A 25,949-nucleotide genomic window follows, 5' to 3' on the forward strand; every position below is an offset into this window, starting at 1 on the left:
TTCTCGGGGAGCGAGGAGCCGGTGGTTCTGTTCTCGGGGAGCGCGGAGATGGTGGTTCTGTGCTCGGGGAGCGCGGAGATGGTGGTTCTGTTCTCGGGGAGCGCGGAGATGGTGGTTCTGTTCTCGGGGAGCGCGGAGATGGTGGTTCTGTGCTCGGGGAGCGAGGAGATGGTGGTTCTGTGCTCGGGGAGCGAGGAGCCGGTGGTTCTGTGCTCGGGGAGCGAGGAGCCGGTGGTTCTGTACTCGGGGAGCGCGGAGATGGTGGTTCTGTTCTCGGGGAGCGAGGAGCCGGTGGTTCTGTTCTCGGGGAGCGAGGAGCCGGTGGTTCTGTTCTCGGGGAGCGAGGAGCCGGTGGTTCTGTTCTCGGGGAGCGAGGAGCCGGTGGTTCTGTTCTCGGGGAGCGCGGAGATGGTGGTTCTGTGCTCGGGGAGCGCGGAGATGGTGGTTCTGTGCTCGGGGAGCGCGGAGATGGTGGTTCTGTTCTCGGGGAGCGAGGAGATGGTGGTTCTGTGCTCGGGGAGCGCGGAGATGGTGGTTCTGTTCTCGGGGAGCGCGGAGATGGTGGTTCTGTGCTCGGGGAGCGCGGAGATGGTGGTTCTGTACTCGGGGAGCGAGGAGCCGGTGGTTCTGTTCTCGGGGAGCGCGGAGATGGTGGTTCTGTGCTCGGGGAGCGCGGAGATGGTGGTTCTGTGCTCGGGGAGCGAGGAGATGGTGGTTCTGTGCTCGGGGAGCGAGGAGATGGTGGTTCTGTTCTCGGGGAGCGAGGAGATGGTGGTTCTGTGCTCGGGGAGCGAGGAGATGGTGGTTCTGTGCTCGGGGAGCGTGGACGGAGCCGGAGATAGATGGAGGTGGAGAGTTACAGTATGTGAAGCAGCAAAGTAAGATTTGCTTTCATGGTGACATTTAGCAGAAGATTTGAGAGTGTTCTTATTCTGTGTCTCCGTTTTAATTGCTGGGGATAATTCCTGAGATAACATCTCCTCCATGTGCTGAAGATGTTTGGATGACCTTTTCCAGCTTTACTTTAATGACAAACTGTGCTGCTTTATAGCTGCGGCTGCTGTCTGTGTGCACTAGAGAGCGTGGGTTGTGTAACCACACACAGCTCAGTGGTGTGTGATGTATATACTGTCTCTGCAGAGCTTCTGACAGCAGCCTCTCTGCCTCCACACACACATCAACGATCACTGAGTCTCTACTGTACGGACGCTGCTGAAACCACCACAGAGCAGCTGCAACCTCAAACTGATAGAAAGTGAGTGTTAAAACAGACCAAACAGGGACTACTAAAAGACACAATCAGCAACGAGTGTCCAGATAATCAGAGAGGCATTGGTATTGATTAGTGATTAGTGATCAGTACATTTACATATCATATATATATATATAATATGTAAATGTATATATTCCGTGTGCTTCATTGAAGATGTGCCGGCTCTCTGCTGCAGTCAGTGATTGATCATCAGATCCTCTCTGGGAGGAAGGACCCATAAAAACATGGAAAGAAGTTTATAGCACCAGAAGTGCACCAAAATATATTTCACAAATTCAATCTGTTTAAAAAGTTTTTTTGTCCACGTGCGTGCGTGCGTGCGTGCGTGCGTGCGTGCGTGCGTGCGTGCGTGCGTGTGTGTCCACCACGTGTTGGATGTTCACCCACCTCAGTTCTTCCTCTCATCAGACCAACAACCTGTAATCGTGTGTTCATGTACCTGCAGCCTTTCTGACAGATCCAACAAGCAGCAATCAGACCTCTGAGGCAGACGGCGTTATACTTAACGTACATTTACACAGTAGATTCCCTCCTTACTGTACACACCGTACAGCTGCTGGTTACATGTAACGGCTCAAAGAGAAGCACATTCCTTTAATTATGTAAAAGAAAACTAAAAACCCTCTTTCCTCTGCGTGTTTAATAACTGATGTCCTCTGAATCAGGTGAATCTGATGGTGCAATAACATATATCTTTATGTTTAGGTCCGACCGTCTGGGTCATAAAGGCAGATTCTGCCTCAGATATGATGTTCAATATCATTCAGTTTATTTACATTTTGTTTATTTACATTTTGTCTCTGAAGTGAGTTTGAACTATATATATACATATATATCTATATATAGATATATATGTATGTGTATATATATATATAACCCTAACCCCTGTGAGTCAATAGAAAAAGGAAAGACATCTGGAAAGAGGCTCGTCCTTGGTACACGTCAAATTTACACCCACATAAAAAGGTAAATAGCCTGCAAGGCTGCACAGATACAAGCTGCTGATTGTCCTTCCTATTACAGCTTTATGGAAGGTGTAATTCATACAGACATCAGACACCAGTGAGCCTCAACCTGGAACCGTCTCCCTCTCATCAGCTCATATACAGTATACCTCCAAAACACCTCCGCCAGTAACAGAGCCTATAGAGGAGAGGAGAGAAGATGGAGGGTTATATATACTGTATATATATATATATATATGCTGCTCACGTTATCTGCTGCTGCAAACGGAGGTTTCCTCTTTTTCTACTTCTGTTTTATGTGTTTCTTATTTTCAGTGAAATAATGTTTAATCAGGGCTGTAAATCCACCGTCTGAAGAGCTGAAGAGCAGCGATCTGCAGTAAACTGTACACACACACACACACACACTGAGTGAGTGATGTGTGTGGTATAGGGCCAAGGCTCACGGTTGGGGGGGGGGGGGGGGGGGGGGGTTGGCCACACAGTTTCCCTCCATCTCATAAAACATCGTCCTCAGAGGACGCTGCTGCTGAGCACTGCAGACCAGCTCCTCCATTCTTCTCCATCCTCCAAGGACACGCGCACACGCACACGCACACACACACACACACACACACACACACACACACACACACACGCACACACACACACACACACGCACACACACACACGCACACACGCACACACACACACACACACACACACACACACACACACACGCACACACGCACACACACACACACACACGCACACACACACACGCACACACGCACACACACACACACACACACACACACACACTGATGTCACCTTTCCCTCTCGTCTGCTGTCCAAACACACAAACACATCGCTGCTCCACTACACAGGGGTTGAACCGCTAGATATATATATATATGTATATATATATATATATATATATATATATATATATATATATATATATATATATATATTCGGGTTCAACCCCGATTCATATCATATATATATATATATATATAACAGCCAACAACATTATATATATACTGTATATCTATATGTAATATTGGTTTGGAGGGACTGTCCAGATGAGGGTTAAAGGGACATGTCAAACTCATTTCCAGGTTCATACTTGTATTTTGTGTTTCTACTAGAGGTGAGGCGGTTCGGCAACCTTTATTATCAAAAGAGACATTTTTAGCCAAAAAAATAATAAACAAATCAGTCTGCAACCACAAAACGTATTTGAGCCTCATAATGAAGGTAACAAAGTCTATTAAAGGGACTCTATGTGAGAATCCTAAATGTCTTGTTAACAGCTTCACCTGTCTCCGTTAAGTCAACTAAAGTCAGCGTCCTGTTGCTGGCGCTTGTGCTCGCTCTACATAGACATGAAGGAGCATCGCTCACAAGACACGGGAAACCTCTGTTGGTCTGGAGGAGCTGCAGCAGTTATTTCTGCACAAACGTCCACTGAACATTCACTAGATATTCTCAGAGCTAAACTAACTCTTCTGCAGTGTGGAGTGAGCAGCATGCACGTGAGAGGTGGAGAGAGAGAGAGAGAAGGAGCACGGTGTGTGAGTGAAGGCAGGCAGAGGAGCAGAGGAGCAGAGGAGCAGAGACTCCGGTCCTGGAGACCAAAGCTACGGTCTCCTCCGCGTCCTCCGACCGCGGCCAACACTGTTTAACAGCTTCACTAGATACAACCAAGAGGTTTTCATCAGGTGCTTTACAAGGTGGACATCAAAACAATAAAGGATAGAATCATGTGTTCATCTACACCTGAACAGGTAACATCACAGAGCTGTTTTCAGTAGTGTACTTGTGTTTAACCTCACATCGTTTAGTTGCTTCTCTATGAATCCTGTTTCTTTGGTTTCAGTTACCTGGGCTGTTGATGAGCTGACTTCCTGGTTGGAGAGAAAGAGGCGGAGCTAAAGGCTGAGGATGTTAAAACCTGGAGCCGGCCGGTCGGGCCGAACCATCTGCTGCCGTGTCACGGGGGGTGTGTTTCAAGATTCCAGAGTTTTACTTTCCATTTGCATTCTGAGCAGTTTACTCCGAGTCAGTTTTAACAATAGAACAAGTAGAAAAGACACGAGGTAATTACAGTACAGAATATAAGAAGCACATTCAACTCAACACAATGAATAAATAGATTATTAAAACATCAAACAGCCTCGGTGTAGTCAATAAATAGACTAAACTACCCTCTGCAGAGGAAGGATACCCCCACAATACTAATATACAGTATCTTTGGAAAAAATGCTGACTATATTTCAGAGGATTGTTCTGAACGAACTAACGGATGGATGCAGCGGTAGACCAGCTGCTCTCCTGTATTCTGAGAGGGATGGTTACTGGTTTTGTTAACGGAGTCTGGTGGCGTTGGAGGGAGCAATAGAACAGTCTGGGGGTCAAACTATTCTAACTATAGTATACTCTTAAACTGATATTGATTTGTTAGGTGGCCTTCTTTTAGATGTCTACAGTATGTATATTTTCTGCTGCTCTCGTCCAGCAGCTTCACCTCGCCGTTAGAGACGCCGTTATATCGCCGTCTTCACCTGACTGGTCTGGTCATTTGACCTCTCAGAACGCCGGAGTACAAACCCACTTACATCCAAACTAACCCTTTCGGTTATTTCCAAACTTGGCATCGGACCACAGCGACATTACTTTAGACTTGACTTGCTGCAGACACCTCTGATGCTATAATGAAATACGACTGCATCAATACTGTGTTTCATTGTTTTATAGACGTACAGTGACTCAGGCTGTTTATACGTCGGTCATTACCTGCAGCGTGTTCAGAGCCAGCCTGGCCTTCAGAGGGAACATTAGATCATCTAAAAGCCCTTTAATGCTTCACTTGTCTCCAGATAAAAGCCTGATTTAAACTCATAGGCATGTGGATTTCTTTTATTCAAATGACTAAATGTCTGGACTTTATATTTCCTGTCTATTTGAAGATTGTATTTCTTGTATCTGCTCTTTGAAAACGTTTTCCCACCTCGTGCATCCAGAGATCCATAATGCAGAGCCAACAGGTCGGTGTCTTGGTGGCTTGTTTCAGAGTCAGGCCGAGGTTACTCCATCTCACTTTAGGTCTCGTCCTGCCAGTTTGTTGGAGTACTCTTATTAAATCGCCATACTGTTGTAGCTCTCTCCATGACCTGCCAAGGATAAAAAATCTGTTTACTGTAAATTGCACCCCGCTCCCTCTCAAATACCATCTGCTGCCCGAACCGCGCCTCGCTCACAACCTCTAAAAATAGCCCTCCTGATTGGCTCCTGAGGAGACGGGGGGTCCACAACAGCCTCAAACCCTCAGCGCTGCTTTCTGACGTATGGCTGTTTTCATCTCCTCTAGTCCGACATTAAACGCACCAATCTGCTTCATGTCTAATGAAACGGGGGGTTTGCAGTCAGGTGGGACCGACTGGAGCCAGCTCGTCTGTTTCTACACGTTGAAAGAGAAGTTACCTTCTAATGAAAGATATTACATTAAAGGCTTCTCTTATACAATCAGCATCATGACATGTGTGTTGTGTGATGGTTGTGTGATGGTCGTGTGATGGTTGTGGGGATGCACCGATACCGGTATCGGGTATCGGGTCCGATACTGTGCTCATGTACTCGTACTCGCAAAACGGCTCTGATACAACGGCAACGATACTACTTTACGGCAGCGTGACGTTAACCTCTCGTCACCATCTTTGGGGTCCTATCGCACGCGCTCACGCTCCACCTCCCCGACGGTGCGGGCGAGACGGGCCGGTGGTGCGCCTGAGCGCCGGCCCTCACTTTCATTCTGTTCGGGGTTTTGTTTGCACCCTCTGACTCGCGCGTGCATCTGACTCCTTGGTCCGTGTTTCAAGACGGGTCAGATGGGTTGCAGACATCGCCGCAGAGGACAGTCCGCCCCGGTGACACTTTGTCCACGGCCCCGGGAAGCACCTTCGCCCCGAGCCTTTCCAAGCCGACCCTGAGCCGGTGGTGGCGCGCCGCCTCGTATGCCTGCCTCCCCAGCCTGCCGTGTGTCGCTCACACCCTCCAGCTGGCTGGTTGTGAGGATGTAACACGGATGTGAAGACCCAACAGAGTGAAGGTTGTCTGTGTTGCCGTGAAGCAGCTCTGCTCTCTCTCTGTATTATTGTGATCATCAGGAGCTGTTTAGTATGCTGTGGGTGTAAATGGGAGATTGGCGGGGCACTGGGTGGCAGAGCGGGCCACTCTGTCATTAATGTGCCCATCGCTGTTATCATACGCCTAATGACATCGCTCTCAGACGGCATGCTGGGAGGCTGACTGCGGGGAGCCCAGCTCAAACGTCTGCAGGCGCCGACGCCTCCCGTCATCAATCCTACACGTCTCTTCTCCAAAAATGTGAGACCTCCCGATAATGTCTTTCACGGTTCAGGAGTCTTACAGGGCTTCCCTCCCGCCTGGCCTCGGAATGGGCAAATTAATAGTTCCTTTGAAACAAACTGGAATTACACCCCTCGATGCCTTAATGTCAGAACGCGAGGAGCGCTGACGTCCCGCGTCTGACTGCTGATGGAATATGAAGATGTGAGAACGTCTCTGGAGGGAGGACGCTGTTTAGATATGCAGGACCCCCCCCCCCTCTCCCTGCTCAGCGTGGACCTGTACAGTACCACTGTGTGATCTGTGTGAACGGAAGGATGGAAGTGTTTAATCCTCAGCATTAAGAGGGAAACCCTTCGGCCCTGTAATGCACTGTGAGACTGAATAATGTCACGAGTCATTATCCAGCACCGCCTGACGATAGATCATTTATTAGAGAGCTGTTCACATCAACAAACACTCTGAAAGGACAATACGTCTCTCTGGATGTCTGCTGTCTGCAGCCGGGTTAAATACATAAAGCTACAGAGGTAGACCAGCGGAGACGGAACCACCTGGGACACCATACCGACGTCTCCGCCTTCATTCTCCACTGACGAATAATCTATCAGTTTAAGCAAAACCCTTTTCTACTTCTTCTTCTTCAGGCGTCACACTGTGAGCTCTACTGATGGAATTATGTAATAGTATAATATAATATAACAGTAAATGCACTTCTATGGATAGAAACTTAGAGGTACACTTTTAAAAAGTGTCTCTGTGGACTGGACTTGGATGAAATCCTCCTAAAACAGGAGTTCTTTGGGTCCTGACCCAGCCCTCATGACCAGAGGTGAGAGGAGGAACGAAGACTGACCGGTAGATCGAGAGCTTTGCCTTCCGGCTCAGCTCTCTTTTCATCACAACGGTGCGGTAAAGTGAATGCAATACCGCCCCCCCGCTGCTCCGATTCTCCGTCTCCAATCTCATGTTCCATCGTCCCCTCAAGACCCCGAGGTACTTGAACTCCTTCACTTGGGTTAAGGACTCATTCCCTACTCGGAGTAGGCAATCCATCGGTTTCCTGCTGAGAACCACGGCCTCAGATTTAGAGGTGCTGATCTTCATTCCGGCCGCTTCACACTCGGCTGTGAACCGATCCAGTGAGTGCTGGAGGTCACAGACCGATGATGCCAACAGGACCACATCATCTGCAAAAAGCAGCGATTAGATCCTCAGCACACCGAACTGCAAACCCTCCTCTCCTCGACTACGCCTCCATATCCTGGCCATGAATATCACCAACAGGATTGGTGACGAAGTGCAGCCCTGGTGGAGGCCGACCCCCACCGGGAACCTTTCTGTGCTGTTATTCTGGATGTTCTACATCAATAGAACTGAGACTTTAACTGCTATCGTTGGTTCACTACTAAACAGGCCGAGAACCACCTCGATCAATAGATTTCAAACATGTAACGTGCATCGAGTATCAGTGATAGAGAAGCAAAAAGACGTTCGCAGTTCAGATTTATTGGCACTTTAAGGGTTAATTCCACATTAACTGTGAGAGTGACTCTTCTCTGGCCTGACAGCAGTCTCTGGTCACATCTAATGATCTGCCAGCTCTCTGATAACAGTCATGGAGGCTAAATGTAATCAGCACTTCAGATCAATTTTACGTTACTCTTAATCTGCCGTATTTAGTATCAGATTACATGTGGTAGTTGGTTTGAGAGAATTAAGCCTCGGCCACACCGAGAACGTCAGCAGCGTGGCGGCTGCGTTACCTGTTTTATTTAGACGTCCGTGTTAACCAGTTAGAGCAGCCACACTGACCGCGTGAGCCGCGTCTCATCTCGGCTCGGCAGCGTCTCTTTTAGAGATTCGAGGTCTCGTCTATTTTTACCGCGAGCCGCGCGTATCACAGCAACAACAGACAGTGAAGGTGATCTGTTGACTGTATATTAACATAATATCAGCAACATTACATCATTAAATCAACACTTCCTGCTTTCATTTCAAAATAAAAGCCCTCAAGTGTTTTTTTCCGTTGACAGAATTCCTTCATTTGTTAACACGAGGCTTTTATTCTGAAATATGTGCAGGACAGTGTTGTAGAACATGCAGTGACTTGCAGAGCTCCATGAATGAATACAGTACGGAGATTTAATTGTGGATTATTACTATTATTTATTAATTACCACACCTTTCTGAACCTTTCTGTCTAAAATAAATATAAATTACGTTTATAATGAAGTGAAACGACCATTATGAAAGGAGAACTCTGTAGAAAGAAAGGGCAGCAGCAGAAACGCTGCTGGTGTGAACACCCGACGCGTGAATCACGCAGCCGCCGCGCACGCGACGCAGCCGCCAGGCGCAGCTGACGTTCCCAGTGTGGACGAAGCGTTCGGCTATGAGCACATTGATTTTCCGTTTGCTGAGCAGTGAGAGGTGATTCAGGGAGCTCAGAGAGCCGGTCTGGACCTCAGACTACCAGCAGGTCAGAGAGGAAAAGAAGAAGGATGTAAATACAATCTCTGAGTAGACACGGTTCCTAAATATGGAAGATTTTATTACAAATCCAATGACAAAATAGATCGGTACTGTGTGTTGCACTTAAAGAAACGGTAAATCAAAGATTTAAAAAAGGTTTCTTTTCAAACACAAAGAATCAATACTTCACATACTGATAGTGTAAACTAGAGAGAACAGAAGTAGAGATTTAAAATGAGGGGAAGGAAGAAGAAGATATGCATGACATATAAAAATAAAATCCTCCAGTCAAACGAGTGAAATGTGTTTCGGAGACGGTGGGAAGCTGCTGACGTCACACCGGCGGGAGGAAGAGGAAGTGTTCTGTGGACTCTGCTGGGGTCGTCTTGTAAACAGGACTCTCTGTCTGTCTGTCTGGTGATCATTAGTGTATGAAAATAGATTGAATGTAAAGTATCATAAATACATCAGGTGGCTGGTGGCTGGGCGTTAACAGCAGACAGAAGCAGCGTAGTGGTGTGTGTGTGTGTGTGCGTGTGGCTTCATGAAGATGTCTGAGATCTGAGAGATGTCCGTCCGTCCGTCCGTCCGTCCGTCCAGCCTCGTTCATAAAAAGTACAAACTCTACCCTTGAATCTAGAGATATGAACATTTAAATAGTGTTCTCTGCTTGCTGCTCTGTGTGGAGTCACTGTCTGACCGGCTGCTGCTCTATGTGGAGTCACTGTCTGACCGGCTGCTGCTCTATGTGGAGTCACTGTCTGACCGGCTGCTGCTCTATGTGGAGTCACTGACCGGCTGCTGCTCTGTGTGGAGTCACTGTCTGACCGGCTGCTGCTCTGTGTGGAGTCACTGTCTGACCGGCTGCTGCTCTATGTGGAGTCACTGACCGGCTGCTGCTCTGTGTGGAGTCACTGTCTGACCGGCTGCTGCTCTGTGTGGAGTCACTGTCTGACCGGCTGCTGCTCTGTGTGGAGTCACTGTCTGACCGGCTGCTGCTCTATGTGGAGTCACTGACCGGCTGCTGCTCTATGTGGAGTCACTGACCGGCTGCTGCTCTATGTGGAGTCACTGTCTGACCGGCTGCTGCTCTGTGTGGAGTCACTGTCTGACCGGCTGCTGCTCTGTGTGGAGTCACTGTCTGACCGGCTGCTGCTCTGTGTGGAGTCACTGTCTGACCGGCTGCTGCTCTATGTGGAGTCACTGTCTGACCGGCTGCTGCTCTATGTGGAGTCACTGACCGGCTGCTGCTCTGTGTGGAGTCACTGTCTGACCGGCTGCTGCTCTGTGTGGAGTCACTGTCTGACCGGCTGCTGGCTGTCTGGAGACTTTGGGAGGCTAGTATAGAAAGTTACGTGTGCTGTAGTCACAACAGAGACGACTGAGACTGGAGGACGTGTCTTTGTATCCTCTCGCTCAGGTTCAGTTTGGGATCTCCTGCTCTGCCGTTTCCTCTTTAACGGAGTCCTCTTCCTCCAGCTGCTCCTCCTCTTCCTCCTGGAAACACAGGACACATCACACAGGTCAGAGGTCACAAACCTGCAATCAATGGTCGTCTTTTCATTTCAAGCTGCTGCAGCCGTGGAACTGAGCTCACGCACAAGTCTAAACCATTAGTGAGATTAGTGCTGCCTCGTAGTGAGACTAGCTCACAGTGCTAGCTGCAGCCGTGAGGCAAATTCACAGACATCCCCCTCCCTTCTGACAATAAATGATTATTTTCCGATCAGCCGACAATTAAACAAGTTGAGCTGCGTTCAGATTTCATGACATCAGCGACGCAGTAACATCAGGAGACGTCAGCAGACCAGCGAGCGAACACCAGATCTGACAACGACCGCAGGAAATAGCCAGGCCAATAAAAAGCAAGAAATATACTATTGTAATGAGGAATGGGTGAGGACAGATGTGTGTGATGACAGATGTGTGTGATGACAGATGTGTGTGAGGACAGATGTGTGTGAGGACAGATGTGTGTGAGGACAGATGTGTGTGATGACAGATGTGTGTGATGACAGATGTGTGTGTCTCACATGCGGTGTGAGCGTGTCAGTCGGTAGAAGATGTAACGTCGAGCGCCGCTTCACCAAAGTCCACGGCAACTTTCCACGGGACTTTCCGTCTGGTAGCGGTCTACCAACGGAGAAGGTAAAGGAGCTGAAAGCAACGCTTAAAAGACGTCAGAAGAAGGCCAACGCTGCAGCAGAGGCTTCGTGTAGTGGACACATCCTAACGAAGCACAAAGCCCTTCACTTCTATGGAGGGATTGTAATAGAAGTGATGACAGCTGGTGGCTGAAACTTTATTAAAGGACCATGAAAGTAAGACAGAAATGATGTCTGCTGTTGGCGACGGACCACTTGGTGGCGCTATGAGGAGCTCTCGGCCACTTTCATTTTGTCAAATTAGCTCTCAGAGGAGAAAAGGTTGGAGACGCCTGTGATGGACCAACAGAGAAGGTACCGGACCCAAATGAGATGTAAGTTGTGAGTCACTGAGAGGACACAGAAGAGAAGTAGAGGCTGGATAAAGATGAGCACACACAGAACCACTGAAGCCAACAGAAACCCAGAGAGACGACTGAAGGTGTCGACCCTCTGCAGACACACAGCCGACCTGCTGATATAGATGATGCCACAAACAGTAATAACATTATTCCAACACATTCTAACACATTAACATGGACTGTTTTATGAAATGATGGACCGGTTCCCAGACGTCCGGTACGTGAGTCTCACAGGCAGCAGAGAGAAGGTGACACCCAGAGAGCAGAGAGTCGGGGGGGCGAGCGTTCAGCCGGCTGATTTAGTAAAACAGACAAAGTGAAAGTGACGGCGGTGAGAGCTGCAGAGGTGATTAAACGACTCTGACAGATACAATTATCCCCCCCCCTCCAGAGGTTAATAAACACATCTACACAGCAGAATGTGTGATCACCAGGTGAGGACCTGCAGACCCACGACGCCTCACGAATCCACATTCCTCCGGCTAGCTGCTAGCTGATAATGCTCCGTCCATCACAGACGCTTTCACCCCCATACGGAGGCTTTGTGTCCTCACATACATGTTCATTATTAATACAGATTATAATACTGTCAACGTTTCCTTTATAGACTCACCCTGACACAATCTGGTCCAGAACATGTTGGTAATTCAAAAGTACTTTAAAAACCCAAACCACCCCGACCGTGTGCTCGCTGATTAAACTACAGAACACATCTTTAACATTAGATTGTAAACTGACTCATTTAACACCGTTAGACTTTACAAATCATTTGGTCTAAAGATTCTTTAGGTTTTTATTAAAGTATCTTTGTAGCTTTATAACAACAATAGCTCCAATAGTTAACAATCACTAACCTTCAGTATAAGATATGTTTTATAAAGTCTTAAAGGTCCTGTTAGTAACTTCTTCACGTATAAATCATTGCTGGTCGGTGTCTCCTGGTCTCTCTTGTGTCTCCTGGTCTCTCGTGTGTCTCCTGGTCTCTCGTGTGTCTCCTGGTCTCTCTTGTGTCTCATGGTCTCTCGTGTGTCTCCTGGTCTCTCGTGTGTCTCCTGGTCTCTCTTGTGTCTCCTGGTCTCTCGTGTGTCTCCTGGTCTCTCGTGTGTCTCCTGGTCTCTCTTGTGTCTCATGGTCTCTCGTGTGTCTCCTGGTCTCTCGTGTGTCTCCTGGTCTCTCGTGTGTCTCCTGGTCTCTCGTGTGTCTCCTGGTCTCTCGTGTGTCTCCTGGTCTCTCGTGTGTCTCCTGGTCTCTCGTGTGTCTCGTGGTCTCTCGTGTGTCTCGTGGTCTCTCGTGTGTCTCCTGGTCTCTCGTGTGTCTCCTGGTCTCTCGTGTGTCTCCTGGTCTCTCGTGTGTCTCCTGGTCTCTCGTGTGTCTCGTGGTCTCTCGTGTGTCTCCTGGTCTCTCGTGTGTCTCCTGGTCTCTCGTGTGTCTCGTGGTCTCTCGTGTGTCTCGTGGTCTCTCGTGTGTCTCCTGGTCTCTCGTGTGTCTCCTGGTCTCTCGTGTGTCTCGTGGTCTCTCGTGTGTCTCGTGGTCTCTCGTGTGTCTCATGGTCTCTCATGGTCTCTCGTGTGTCTCGTGGTCTCTCGTGTGTCTCGTGGTCTCTCGTGTGTCTCCTGGTCTCTCGTGTGTCTCCTGGTCTCTCGTGTGTCTCCTGGTCTCTCGTGTGTCTCCTGGTCTCTCGTGTGTCTCCTGGTCTCTCGTGTGTCTCCTGGTCTCTCGTGTGTCTCCTGGTCTCTCGTGTGTCTCCTGGTCTCTCGTGTGTCTCCTGGTCTCTCGTGTGTCTCGTGGTCTCTCGTGTGTCTCCTGGTCTCTCGTGTGTCTCCTGGTCTCTCGTGTGTCTCCTGGTCTCTCGTGTGTCTCCTGGTCTCTCGTGTGTCTCGTGGTCTCTCGTGTGTCTCCTGGTCTCTCGTGTGTCTCCTGGTCTCTCGTGTGTCTCGTGGTCTCTCGTGTGTCTCGTGGTCTCTCGTGTGTCTCCTGGTCTCTCGTGTGTCTCCTGGTCTCTCGTGTGTCTCGTGGTCTCTCGTGTGTCTCGTGGTCTCTCGTGTGTCTCCTGGTCTCTCGTGTGTCTCGTGGTCTCTCGTGTGTCTCGTGGTCTCTCGTGTGTCTCCTGGTCTCTCGTGTGTCTCCTGGTCTCTCGTGTGTCTCCTGGTCTCTCGTGTGTCTCATGGTCTCTCGTGTGTCTCATGGTCTCTCGTGTGTCTCCTGGTCTCTCGTGTGTCTCCTGGTCTCTCGTGTGTCTCCTGGTCTCTCGTGTGTCTCATGGTCTCGTGTGTCTCCTGGTCTCTCGTGTGTCTCCTGGTCTCTCGTGTGTCTCCTGATCTCTCGTGTGTCTCATGGTCTCTCGTGTGTCTCATGGTCTCTCGTGTGTCTCCTGGTCTCTCGTGTGTCTCCTGGTCTCTCGTGTGTCTCCTGGTCTCTCGTGTGTCTCGTGGTCTCTCGTGTGTCTCGTGGTCTCTCTTGTGTCTCCTGGTCTCTCGTGTGTCTCATGGTCTCTCGTGTGTCTCCTGGTCTCTCGTGTGTCTCCTGGTCTCTCGTGTGTCTCCTGGTCTCTCGTGTGTCTCCTGGTCTCTCGTGTGTCTCCTGGTCTCTCGTGTGTCTCGTGGTCTCTCGTGTGTCTCGTGGTCTCTCGTGTGTCTCCTGGTCTCTCGTGTGTCTCCTGGTCTCTCGTGTGTCTCCTGGTCTCTCGTGTGTCTCCTGGTCTCTCGTGTGTCTCCTGGTCTCTCGTGTGTCTCGTGGTCTCTCGTGTGTCTCGTGGTCTCTCGTGTGTCTCCTGGTCTCTCGTGTGTCTCCTGGTCTCTCGTGTGTCTCCTGGTCTCTCGTGTGTCTCCTGGTCTCTCGTGTGTCTCCTGGTCTCTCGTGTGTCTCCTGGTCTCTCGTGTGTCTCATGGTCTCTCGTGTGTCTCATGGTCTCTCGTGTGTCTCATGGTCTCTCGTGTGTCTCCTGGTCTCTCGTGTGTCTCCTGGTCTCTCGTGTGTCTCCTGGTCTCTCGTGTGTCTCATGGTCTCTCGTGTGTCTCCTGGTCTCTCGTGTGTCTCCTGGTCTCTCGTGTGTCTCCTGGTCTCTCGTGTGTCTCATGGTCTCTCGTGTGTCTCCTGGTCTCTCGTGTGTCTCATGGTCTCTCGTGTGTCTCATGGTCTCGTGTGTCTCGTGGTCTCTCGTGTGTCTCATGGTCTCTCGTGTGTCTCCTGGTCTCTCGTGTGTCTCGTGGTCTCTCGTGTGTCTCCTGGTCTCTCGTGTGTCTCCTGGTCTCTCGTGTGTCTCGTGGTCTCTCGTGTGTCTCCTGGTCTCTCGTGTGTCTCCTGGTCTCTCGTGTGTCTCCTGGTCTCTCGTGTGTCTCATGGTCTCGTGTGTCTCGTGGTCTCTCGTGTGTCTCATGGTCTCTCGTGGTCTCTCGTGTGTCTCATGGTCTCTCGTGTGTCTCATGGTCTCTCGTGTGTCTCGTGGTCTCTGGTGTGTCTCATGGTCTCTGGTGTGTCTCATGGTCTCTCGTGTGTCTCATGGTCTCTCGTGTGTCTCCTGGTCTCTGGTGTGTCTCATGGTCTCTCGTGTGTCTCATGGTCTCTGGTGTGTCTCATGGTCTCTCGTGTGTCTCATGGTCTCTCGTGTGTCTCATGGTCTCTCGTGTGTCTCATGGTCTCTCGTGTGTCTCATGGTCTCTCGTGTGTCTCATGGTCTCTCGTGTGTCTCATGGTCTCTCGTGTGTCTCATGGTCTCTCGTGTGTCTCGTGGTCTCTCGTGTGTCTCGTGGTCTCTCGTGTGTCTCGTGGTCTCTCGTGTGTCTCGTGGTCTCTCGTGTGTCTCGTGGTCTCTCGTGTGTCTCCTGGTCTCTCGTGTGTCTCATGGTCTCTCGTGTGTCTCATGGTCTCTCGTGGTCTCTCGTGTGTCTCCTGGTCTCTGGTGTGTCTCATGGTCTCTCGTGTGTCTCATGGTCTCTCGTGTGTCTCATGGTCTCTGGTGTGTCTCATGGTCTCTCGTGTGTCTCTTGGTCTCTCGTGTGTCTCATGGTCTCTCGTGTGTCTCATGGTCTCTCGTGTGTCTCATGGTCTCTCGTGTGTCTCGTGGTCTCTCGTGTGTCTCGTGGTCTCTCGTGTGTCTCGTGGTCTCTCGTGTGTCTCGTGGTCTCTCGTGTGTCTCCTGGTCTCTCGTGTGTCTCATGGTCTCTCGTGTGTCTCATGGTCTCTCGTGGTCTCTCGTGTGTCTCATGGTCTCTCGTGTGTCTCCTGGTCTCTCGTGTGTCTCATGGTCTCGTGTGTCTCGTGGTCTCTCGTGTGTCTCGTGGTCTCTCGTGTGTCTCCTGGTCTCTCGTGTGTCTCCTGGTCTCTCGTGTGTCTCGTGGTCTCTCGTGTGTCTCCTGGTCTCTCGTGTGTCTCCTGGTCTCTCGTGTGTCTCCTGGTCTCTCGTGTGTCTCCTGGTCTCTCGTGTGTCTCCTGGTCTCTCGTGTGTCTCGTGGTCTCTCGTGTGTCTCCTGGTCTCTCGTGTGTCTCCTGGTCTCTCGTGTGTCTCCTGGTCTCTCGTGTGTCTCCTGGTCTCTCGTGTGTCTCCTGGTCTCTCGTGTGTCTCGTGGTCTCTCGTGTGTCTCGTGGTCTCTCGTGTGTCTCGTGGTCTCTCGTGTGTCTCCTGGTCTCTCGTGTGTCTCATGGTCTCTCGTGTGTCTCATGGTCTCTCGTGTGTCTCATGGTCTCTCGTGGTCTCTCGTGTGTCTCCTGGTCTCTCGTGTGTCTCATGGTCTCTCGTGTGTCTCATGGTCTCTCGTGGTCTCTCGTGTGTCTCGTGGTCTCTCGTGTGTCTCATGGTCTCTCGTGTGTCTCGTGGTCTCTGGTGTGTCTCATGGTCTCTGGTGTGTCTCATGGTCTCTCGTGTGTCTCATGGTCTCTCGTGTGTCTCCTGGTCTCTGGTGTGTCTCATGGTCTCTGGTGTGTCTCATGGTCTCTCGTGTGTCTCATGGTCTCTGGTGTGTCTCATGGTCTCTCGTGTGTCTCATGGTCTCTCGTGTGTCTCATGGTCTCTCGTGTGTCTCATGGTCTCTCGTGTGTCTCGTGGTCTCTCGTGTGTCTCGTGGTCTCTCGTGTGTCTCGTGGTCTCTCGTGTGTCTCGTGTGTCTCGTGGTCTCTCGTGTGTCTCCTGGTCTCTCGTGTGTCTCATGGTCTCTCGTGTGTCTCATGGTCTCTCGTGGTCTCTCGTGTGTCTCATGGTCTCTCGTGTGTCTCATGGTCTCTCGTGTGTCTCGTGGTCTCTGGTGTGTCTCGTGGTCTCTGGTGTGTCTCGTGGTCTCTCGTGTGTCTCCTGGTCTCTCGTGTGTCTCGTGGTCTCTCGTGTGTCTCGTGGTCTCTCGTGTGTCTCGTGGTCTCTCGTGTGTCTCGTGGTCTCTCGTGTGTCTCGTGGTCTCTCGTGTGTCTCGTGGTCTCTCGTGGTCTCTCGTGTGTCTCGTTGTCTCTCGTGTGTCTCCTGGTCTCTCGTGTGTCTCCTGGTCTCTCGTGTGTCTCGTGGTCTCTCGTGTGTCTCGTGGTCTCTCGTGTGTCTCCTGGTCTCTCGTGTGTCTCCTGGTCTCTCGTGTGTCTCGTGGTCTCTCGTGTGTCTCCTGGTCTCTCGTGTGTCTCATGGTCTCTCGTGTGTCTCCTGGTCTCTCGTGTGTCTCATGGTCTCTCGTGTGTCTCATGGTCTCTCGTGTGTCTCATGGTCTCTCGTGTGTCTCCTGGTCTCTCGTGTGTCTCATGGTCTCTCGTGTGTCTCCTGGTCTCTCGTGTGTCTCATGGTCTCTCGTGTGTCTCCTGGTCTCTCGTGTGTCTCCTGGTCTCTCGTGTGTCTCATGGTCTCTCGTGTGTCTCATGGTCTCGTGTGTCTCCTGGTCTCTCGTGTGTCTCATGGTCTCTCGTGTGTCTCATGGTCTCTCGTGGTCTCTCGTGTGTCTCCTGGTCTCTCGTGTGTCTCATGGTCTCTCGTGTGTCTCATGGTCTCTCGTGGTCTCTCGTGTGTCTCATGGTCTCTCGTGTGTCTCATGGTCTCTCGTGTGTCTCGTGGTCTCTGGTGTGTCTCATGGTCTCTGGTGTGTCTCATGGTCTCTCGTGTGTCTCATGGTCTCTCGTGTGTCTCCTGGTCTCTGGTGTGTCTCATGGTCTCTCGTGTGTCTCATGGTCTCTCGTGTGTCTCATGGTCTCTGGTGTGTCTCATGGTCTCTCGTGTGTCTCGTGGTCTCTCGTGTGTCTCGTGGTCTCTCGTGTGTCTCGTGGTCTCTCGTGTGTCTCGTGGTCTCTCGTGTGTCTCGTGGTCTCTCGTGTGTCTCCTGGTCTCTCGTGTGTCTCATGGTCTCTCGTGTGTCTCATGGTCTCTCGTGTGTCTCATGGTCTCTCGTGGTCTCTCGTGTGTCTCATGGTCTCTCGTGTGTCTCGTGGTCTCTCGTGTGTCTCGTGGTCTCTGGTGTGTCTCGTGGTCTCTGGTGTGTCTCGTGGTCTCTCGTGTGTCTCCTGGTCTCTCGTGTGTCTCGTGGTCTCTCGTGTGTCTCGTGGTCTCTCGTGTGTCTCGTGGTCTCTCGTGTGTCTCGTGGTCTCTCGTGTGTCTCGTGGTCTCTCGTGTGTCTCGTTGTCTCTCGTGTGTCTCCTGGTCTCTCGTGTGTCTCCTGGTCTCTCGTGTGTCTCGTGGTCTCTCGTGTGTCTCGTGGTCTCTCGTGTGTCTCCTGGTCTCTCGTGTGTCTCCTGGTCTCTCGTGTGTCTCCTGGTCTCTCGTGTGTCTCATGGTCTCTCGTGTGTCTCATGGTCTCTCGTGTGTCTCATGGTCTCTCGTGTGTCTCCTGGTCTCTCGTGTGTCTCATGGTCTCTCGTGTGTCTCCTGGTCTCTCGTGTGTCTCATGGTCTCTCGTGTGTCTCCTGGTCTCTCGTGTGTCTCCTGGTCTCTCGTGTGTCTCATGGTCTCTCGTGTGTCTCCTGGTCTCTCGTGTGTCTCCTGGTCTCTCGTGTGTCTCATGGTCTCTCGTGTGTCTCATGGTCTCGTGTGTCTCCTGGTCTCTCGTGTGTCTCCTGGTCTCTCGTGTGTCTCCTGGTCTCTCGTGTGTCTCATGGTCTCTCGTGTGTCTCATGGTCTCTCGTGTGTCTCATGGTCTCTCGTGTGTCTCCTGGTCTCTCGTGTGTCTCATGGTCTCTCGTGTGTCTCCTGGTCTCTCGTGTGTCTCATGGTCTCTCGTGTGTCTCCTGGTCTCTCGTGTGTCTCCTGGTCTCTCGTGTGTCTCATGGTCTCTCGTGTGTCTCATGGTCTCGTGTGTCTCCTGGTCTCTCGTGTGTCTCATGGTCTCTCGTGTGTCTCATGGTCTCTCGTGGTCTCTCGTGTGTCTCCTGGTCTCTCGTGTGTCTCATGGTCTCTCGTGTGTCTCATGGTCTCTCGTGGTCTCTCGTGTGTCTCATGGTCTCTCGTGTGTCTCATGGTCTCTCGTGTGTCTCGTGGTCTCTGGTGTGTCTCATGGTCTCTGGTGTGTCTCATGGTCTCTGGTGTGTCTCCTGGTCTCTGGTGTGTCTCATGGTCTCTGGTGTGTCTCATGGTCTCTCGTGTGTCTCATGGTCTCTGGTGTGTCTCATGGTCTCTCGTGTGTCTCATGGTCTCTCGTGTGTCTCATGGTCTCTCGTGTGTCTCATGGTCTCTCGTGTGTCTCCTGGTCTCTCGTGTGTCTCATGGTCTCTCGTGTGTCTCGTGGTCTCTCGTGTGTCTCATGGTCTCTGGTGTGTCTCATGGTCTCTCGTGTGTCTCATGGTCTCTCGTGTGTCTCGTGGTCTCTCGTGTGTCTCCTGGTCTCTCGTGTGTCTCATGGTCTCTCGTGTGTCTCATGGTCTCTCGTGGTCTCTCGTGTGTCTCGTGGTCTCTCGTGTGTCTCGTGGTCTCTCGTGTGTCTCCTGGTCTCTCGTGTGTCTCATGGTCTCTCGTGTGTCTCATGGTCTCTCGTGGTCTCTCGTGTGTCTCATGGTCTCTCGTGTGTCTCATGGTCTCTCGTGTGTCTCGTGGTCTCTGGTGTGTCTCGTGGTCTCTGGTGTGTCTCGTGGTCTCTCGTGTGTCTCCTGGTCTCTCGTGTGTCTCGTGGTCTCTCGTGTGTCTCGTGGTCTCTCGTGTGTCTCGTGGTCTCTCGTGTGTCTCGTGGTCTCTCGTGTGTCTCGTTGTCTCTCGTGTGTCTCGTGGTCTCTCGTGTGTCTCCTGGTCTCTCGTGTGTCTCGTGGTCTCTCGTGTGTCTCCTGGTCTCTCGTGTGTCTCGTGGTCTCTCGTGTGTCTCGTGGTCTCTCGTGTGTCTCCTGGTCTCTCGTGTGTCTCGTGGTCTCTCGTGTGTCTCGTGGTCTCTCGTGTGTCTCGTTGTCTCTCGTGTGTCTCCTGGTCTCTCGTGTGTCTCCTGGTCTCTCGTGTGTCTCGTGGTCTCTCGTGTGTCTCGTGGTCTCTCGTGTGTCTCCTGGTCTCTCGTGTGTCTCCTGGTCTCTCGTGTGTCTCGTGGTCTCTCGTGTGTCTCCTGGTCTCTCGTGTGTCTCATGGTCTCTCGTGTGTCTCCTGGTCTCTCGTGTGTCTCATGGTCTCTCGTGTGTCTCATGGTCTCTCGTGTGTCTCCTGGTCTCTCGTGTGTCTCATGGTCTCTCGTGTGTCTCCTGGTCTCTCGTGTGTCTCATGGTCTCTCGTGTGTCTCCTGGTCTCTCGTGTGTCTCCTGGTCTCTCGTGTGTCTCATGGTCTCTCGTGTGTCTCCTGGTCTCTCGTGTGTCTCCTGGTCTCTCGTGTGTCTCATGGTCTCTCGTGTGTCTCATGGTCTCGTGTGTCTCCTGGTCTCTCGTGTGTCTCCTGGTCTCTGGTGTGTCTCATGGTCTCTCGTGTGTCTCATGGTCTCTCGTGTGTCTCATGGTCTCGTGTGTCTCCTGGTCTCTCGTGTGTCTCCTGGTCTCTGGTGTGTCTCATGGTCTCTCGTGTGTCTCATGGTCTCTGGTGTGTCTCATGGTCTCTCGTGTGTCTCATGGTCTCTCGTGTGTCTCCTGGTCTCTCGTGTGTCTCCTGGTCTCTGGTGTGTCTCATGGTCTCTCGTGTGTCTCATGGTCTCTGGTGTGTCTCATGGTCTCTCGTGTGTCTCATGGTCTCTCGTGTGTCTCCTGGTCTCTCGTGTGTCTCCTGGTCTCTGGTGTGTCTCATGGTCTCTCGTGTGTCTCCTGGTCTCTCGTGTGTCTCATGGTCTCTCGTGTGTCTCCTGGTCTCTCGTGTGTCTCCTGGTCTCTGGTGTGTCTCATGGTCTCTCGTGTGTCTCATGGTCTCTCGTGTGTCTCCGCTGTTCAGACTCAGACTCCAACACAAACTCCAGTGAAGCAGCAAAACCTCTTGGTTGTATCTAGTGAAGCTGTTAAACAGTGTTGGCCGCGGTCGGAGGACGCGGAGGAGACCGTAGCTTTGGTCTCCAGGACCGGAGTCTCTGCTCCTCTGCTCCTCTGCTCCTCTGCCTGCCTTCACTCACACACCGCGCTCCTTCTCTCTCTCTCTCGCTCCACCTCTCACGTGCATGCTGCTCACTCCACACTGCAGAAGAGTTAGTTTAGCTCTGAGAATATCTAGTGAATGTTCAGTGGACGTTTGTGCAGAAATAACTGCTGCAGCTCCTCCAGACCAACAGAGGTTTCCCGTGTCTTGTGAAGTGACGGGGCTCCGCAGAGAGAAACGTTATCGTCTCCCCCGTTCCCTCCGGCCGCGGTCGGGAGGCTGAGGCGGGAAAAGCCAACACTAGGATCAGCATTGATTCATGGAGAGACCTTGGTCTGGTCAGCTAACATTACTGCCAAGCAGCTGGAATATAGAGTGATATTGTGCTTTTAGCTGACGTGTGTCTCCTCACTGTGTTGAGTGATGCTCCTTCATGTCTATGTAGAGCGAGCACAAGCGCCAGCAACAGGACGCTGACTTTAGTTGACTTAACGGACACAGGTGAAGCTGTTAACAACACATTTATGATTCTTACAAACAGGCTCTTTAAGGGAAGATTCTCAGCGAGCCTTTAGTAGTAAAACAGACATCATGTGAAGCAGCGTCTGATAATTCAGATTGAAATGTAAAGTGTCACATGAAGATGAAGATGAGCTGAACTGGTGTATCTGCTGGATCTTACTGTGTAAAGTAATCAGAGTGTAGGAACTATCCGTGTAGAACCAGTAGATGAAGGTGAAGGGTTAATGCTAAGACCCCGTATATCATCTCTTTACTAACAGGACCCTTGTCGCTGCCTCCGAGCCGTCCTGATATGCGGTCTCTTTCCCTCCTGGAGAGAAGAATGTGCTACTTTTTGCTGAAGTCTTTCCTGATACGTTGCGGCGCCGGTCCAGAGGGCTGATATAAATCTGGCTGTGGGGTGACACCTCATGAACTCCGCCGTCGTATACACTCGTCCCATCCACCAAATCTCCCTGACAAGCCTGCCAATTTTCCAATTACCTGTGGCGCCATCCGTTATCGGAGGGCCAGTCAGCTCTTAAATGGGAAACAAGAGCAGAGGAGGGGCCACGGCATGCTAACTATCTCATAAAGCCAGCGATGTGCCCCCCCCACCCCGTCCTCTGATTTAGTGTGTGTCCCTGGGGAGCCGGGTGACACCGGCGGTCCCTCCTGGCCTCTCAAGGCCTTCACAGGATGTCTGTGCTCTTTATCCTGCAGCCCCTCAGACACCCATCACAGACAGGTGTCGGCACTCACAGAGCTTCACCGAGCTTCACCGTGGCTGGATGGTATTATCCTGCAGAGCCCCCCCCCCCGGCCCTATCTTCATCTGTTTTCATGTTCCTTCGCCTCTCCGTGCTGCGAGTGGTGCTACAGCTTCAGATTGCCTCCGTCAGGCCCCCCCCATCATTTATCTGCCCTCGTAGTCGGCTTATGGAGTGAGTCTACACACAAATTGCCGGAGCAAGGTGCACTTTAAAGTGTCGGAGAGACGGAGAAGACGAGCTGTTAGTCATATCATGAAACGCTCGTCACCTGGGGAGCATCTCCAGAGCTGTTGGGGGGGTGTAACTCCTGTTGGAGAGCACACACCGTGTCATTACATGTGTCATAGTATTATTAATGTGGACTGAAATAACTCTGATCTGGACCTGGTTGAGCTGCGTTCCCTGGAAGACCAATAGATTGCGACATATTGCCTCTTAATGTGGGAAACGTGTCGGCAAATAATTCCCTATTTACAACATCCAGATGACACAGTGACACATCTGGACGTGTAAATAGGGAATTAATGTGGAGTTGTGCTGGTGTCCACTCAGCACGCAGAAATATTGAGATTAAAATCTAACAACAATAGTCAATATCATTTCTGTGTACCGTTAAACTGTTATTGGGCTTTTATTCTGAAAGGGTCAGTGCTGGGTTCATGGTGATGATAATACATTGGTTTTTTTCAATTTATTTTCACCTGATGGAAGGAAGACAATGACTTAAACTCCTCAGGCTCATGGGTGAACTCATCAGAGCAGGATCTGAAGGTGAGGAACGGGCCCTGAATGGCATGGCCATATGGCCGTATGGAACTCCAACCTCCTCCGACACATCAAGTCCTTCTACTGACTGTGGAGTCTGTGGACCCTGAAGCCCTACAGAAGTCTCTGGATGGATGCTACACCAGAATGCTGCATGTGGTACTAAACATCAACCAGAAGGAGCACGCTACCAGCAAGCGTCTATACGAGGGACTACCAAGGCTAAAGGGACAAAGTGGCAGCCTGGAGAATGAGACTTCTCAGTCACTGCCAAAGACATCAAGAACTCCCAGCCAGCATGCTGATGCTGCGGGAACCAACGCACGGGCATCGACCACAGGGACGTCCCACACCGACATACATGGGCGTACTGAGGACAGATGCTGGACAGTGCTGGCGAGCTAGCCAGATGTGTGGTGGACTGAGACAGCTGGAAGCTCCTCTACTGACTCAGATGCTGTTGGACTGATAACGTTAATTATTATATATAAGATCATGTTAATAACGAGTGTGGAAGAAGACGGACGGTCTCCTTCCTTGTGATTTGTAGGCGTCTTTGAAACAAACTGTGAATATGTGATGAATATGTAATCAAAGGAGGAGGACAGATCTTAGATCCTGTTTTTAGACGACAACAATGAGTCATAACTATTACTCTAAACGGAATATCATCTGAGTTCAGAACATGTTGGTGTATTTAAATGTGCAGCCACTGATCCAGAGACAGAGGACAGAGGACAGAGGGGACTGTCCTCCTGTCTCCAGAGGAGAGGAGAGGAGAGGAGGGTTGGTTCTCTAGCAGCTGGCAGCCCTCTGGCTCTAACATACATATATGATAATGAAATGCCAGATTCTTCATGTGAGTTGAGGTCTGCTTTTAAAGGGCAGCAGCAGAACGCCGTCATGTGATGCAGAGAGACGAGGACAGCTCAGACGTAACCGTGGGGGGGACAGAGAACAGTCCTGCTGTAACACTGCTCAGCCTCACAGCCCTGCTGCTCGTACCATTAACTGCACGCACGCACGCACGCACGCACGCACGCACGAAGAATCAGAGGTTCATTAGTGAGACGGATTCTCTGATCAGGTTTTCTGCTTTCACTGTTTTTATTTATTTATTTATAAACTGCACGATGTGTGTTACACTGCACGATGTGTGTTACACTGCACGATGTGTGTTACACTGCACGATGTGTGTTACACTGCACGATGTGTGTGTTACACTGCACGATGTGTGTTACACTGCACGATGTGTGTTACACTGCACGATGTGTGTTACACTGCACGATGTGTGTTACACTGCACGATGTGTGTTACACTGCACGATGTGTGTGTTACACTGCACGATGTGTGTTACACTGCACGATGTGTGTATGTATGCAGACGAGACTCTGCTTCATAGTGTCCTCTCAGCTACCCTCACAGTTACGCTTCGTCCACACTGGGAACGTCAGCAGGGCGTGGCGGCTGTATGATTCACGCGTCGGATGTTCACACCACCTGCGTTTCTGCTGCTGTCAGCTCTTTCTTTCTACATAGAGTTCTCCTTTCATAATGTCCGTTTCATTTCATTATAAATATCATTTATAATTATTGTAGACAGAGAAAGGTTAAGAAACGTGAGGTAATTAATAAATAATAGTAATAATCCACCATTAAAACCTCATACTATATTCCTTCATGGAGCTCTGCAAGTCACTGCATGTTCTACAACACTGTCCGGCACATATTTCAGAATAAAAGCCTCGTGTTAACAAATTAAGAAATTCTGTCCACAGAAAAAAAAACACTTGAGGGCTTTTATTTTGAAATGAAAGTAGGAAGTGTTGATTTAAAAACAAGTCTTTTTTTTATCTCCGTAACATATTCTACAGATAGAGACATCAAAACTGTAATCAATAGATCACCTTCACTGTCTGTTGTTTCTGTGAACCGCACGGCACGCATCAAAAATAGGCGAGACCTCAAATCTCTAGAAGAGACGCAGCAGAGATGCAGCGAGCAGTGTGGCTGCTCTAACCTGAAAAACAACAGGTAACGCAGCTGCCACGCGCTGCTGACGTTCCCGCTGTGTTCCGGGCGTAACCGTCTGTACTGATATAGATTGAAGTTCTGTAGATATTTGGCCTCTTCCCCTCTAAAACACCATCAACATATTAACACATTTAAAGGTACTGTTTGTAAATTACACTATAAATCCCCCGGGTCGGTGTCACATGCGCGCTCCAGCAACAGGACGCTGACTTTAGTCGACTTAACGGCTACAGGTGAAGCTGTTAACAAGACATTTCTGATTCTAACAAACAGTCCCTTTAACTACAGACGAGACCAGATAGAAGTGTGTGTGTGTGTGTGTGTGTGTGTGTGTGTGTGTGTGCGCCTCTGTGTGTGTGTGTGTGTGTGTGTGTGTGTGTGTGTGCGTGTGTGCTCTGGCATCTTGTTGCCATTCAGGAGATGACACAGTATCAGCGGGTCATAAACAGCGGCTTCATTAGCCCGTTCAGGCGCTGCGTTACGCGCTACATTTAACCACCTCTGCCCTCAGCACTTCTGCTCCTCAGCCCCCCCCCCACCGACCAGCCGCCACAGAGCACAATTAAATTTCATGACTGCGCATATTTGCAATTCCCATTTCATTTATTACAAAGGGCATTCTTTAATGTCCCATTTCTCTCTCTCTCTCCAAGAAACGTATTTCGGTTTTAGTGAGGCGTGACTGATACCGAGTGTAGAGTTACCAGGCGACGCCTAATTTAATCACAGGCAAAATTCACAAGCAGGTTTTTCTTTTTATCGCCTCGTCAAAGAACTACAGACGCCTCCTGGAGGAGGATCTACAGTCGGAGAGAGGAGAGCTTTTACAATAAAGCAGAGCATCATAAAGGTGTGAGTGCTCGGACACGGAGGGACAAGTGGTTGTTTATT

General features: G+C 50.5%; 1 protein-coding gene across 1 annotated transcript in view; it reads right to left on the reverse strand.

Annotated features, from left to right (window-relative positions):
- Positions 1–8,077: 8,077 nt before the first annotated feature.
- LOC141753762 (PHD finger protein 14-like) overlaps positions 8,078–25,949 on the reverse strand; it is a 51,107-nt gene continuing 33,235 nt past the window's right edge. Inside the window, exon 4 of the mRNA XM_074612305.1 lies at positions 8,078–10,560. Within this exon, the coding sequence (XP_074468406.1) occupies positions 10,486–10,560 (75 nt within the window). The 3' untranslated portion in view covers positions 8,078–10,485. The remainder of the gene's footprint in view (positions 10,561–25,949) is intronic.

This window comes from Sebastes fasciatus, chromosome 17, assembly GCF_043250625.1.
Source record: "Sebastes fasciatus isolate fSebFas1 chromosome 17, fSebFas1.pri, whole genome shotgun sequence".
Lineage (NCBI taxonomy): Eukaryota > Metazoa > Chordata > Actinopteri > Perciformes > Sebastidae > Sebastes > Sebastes fasciatus.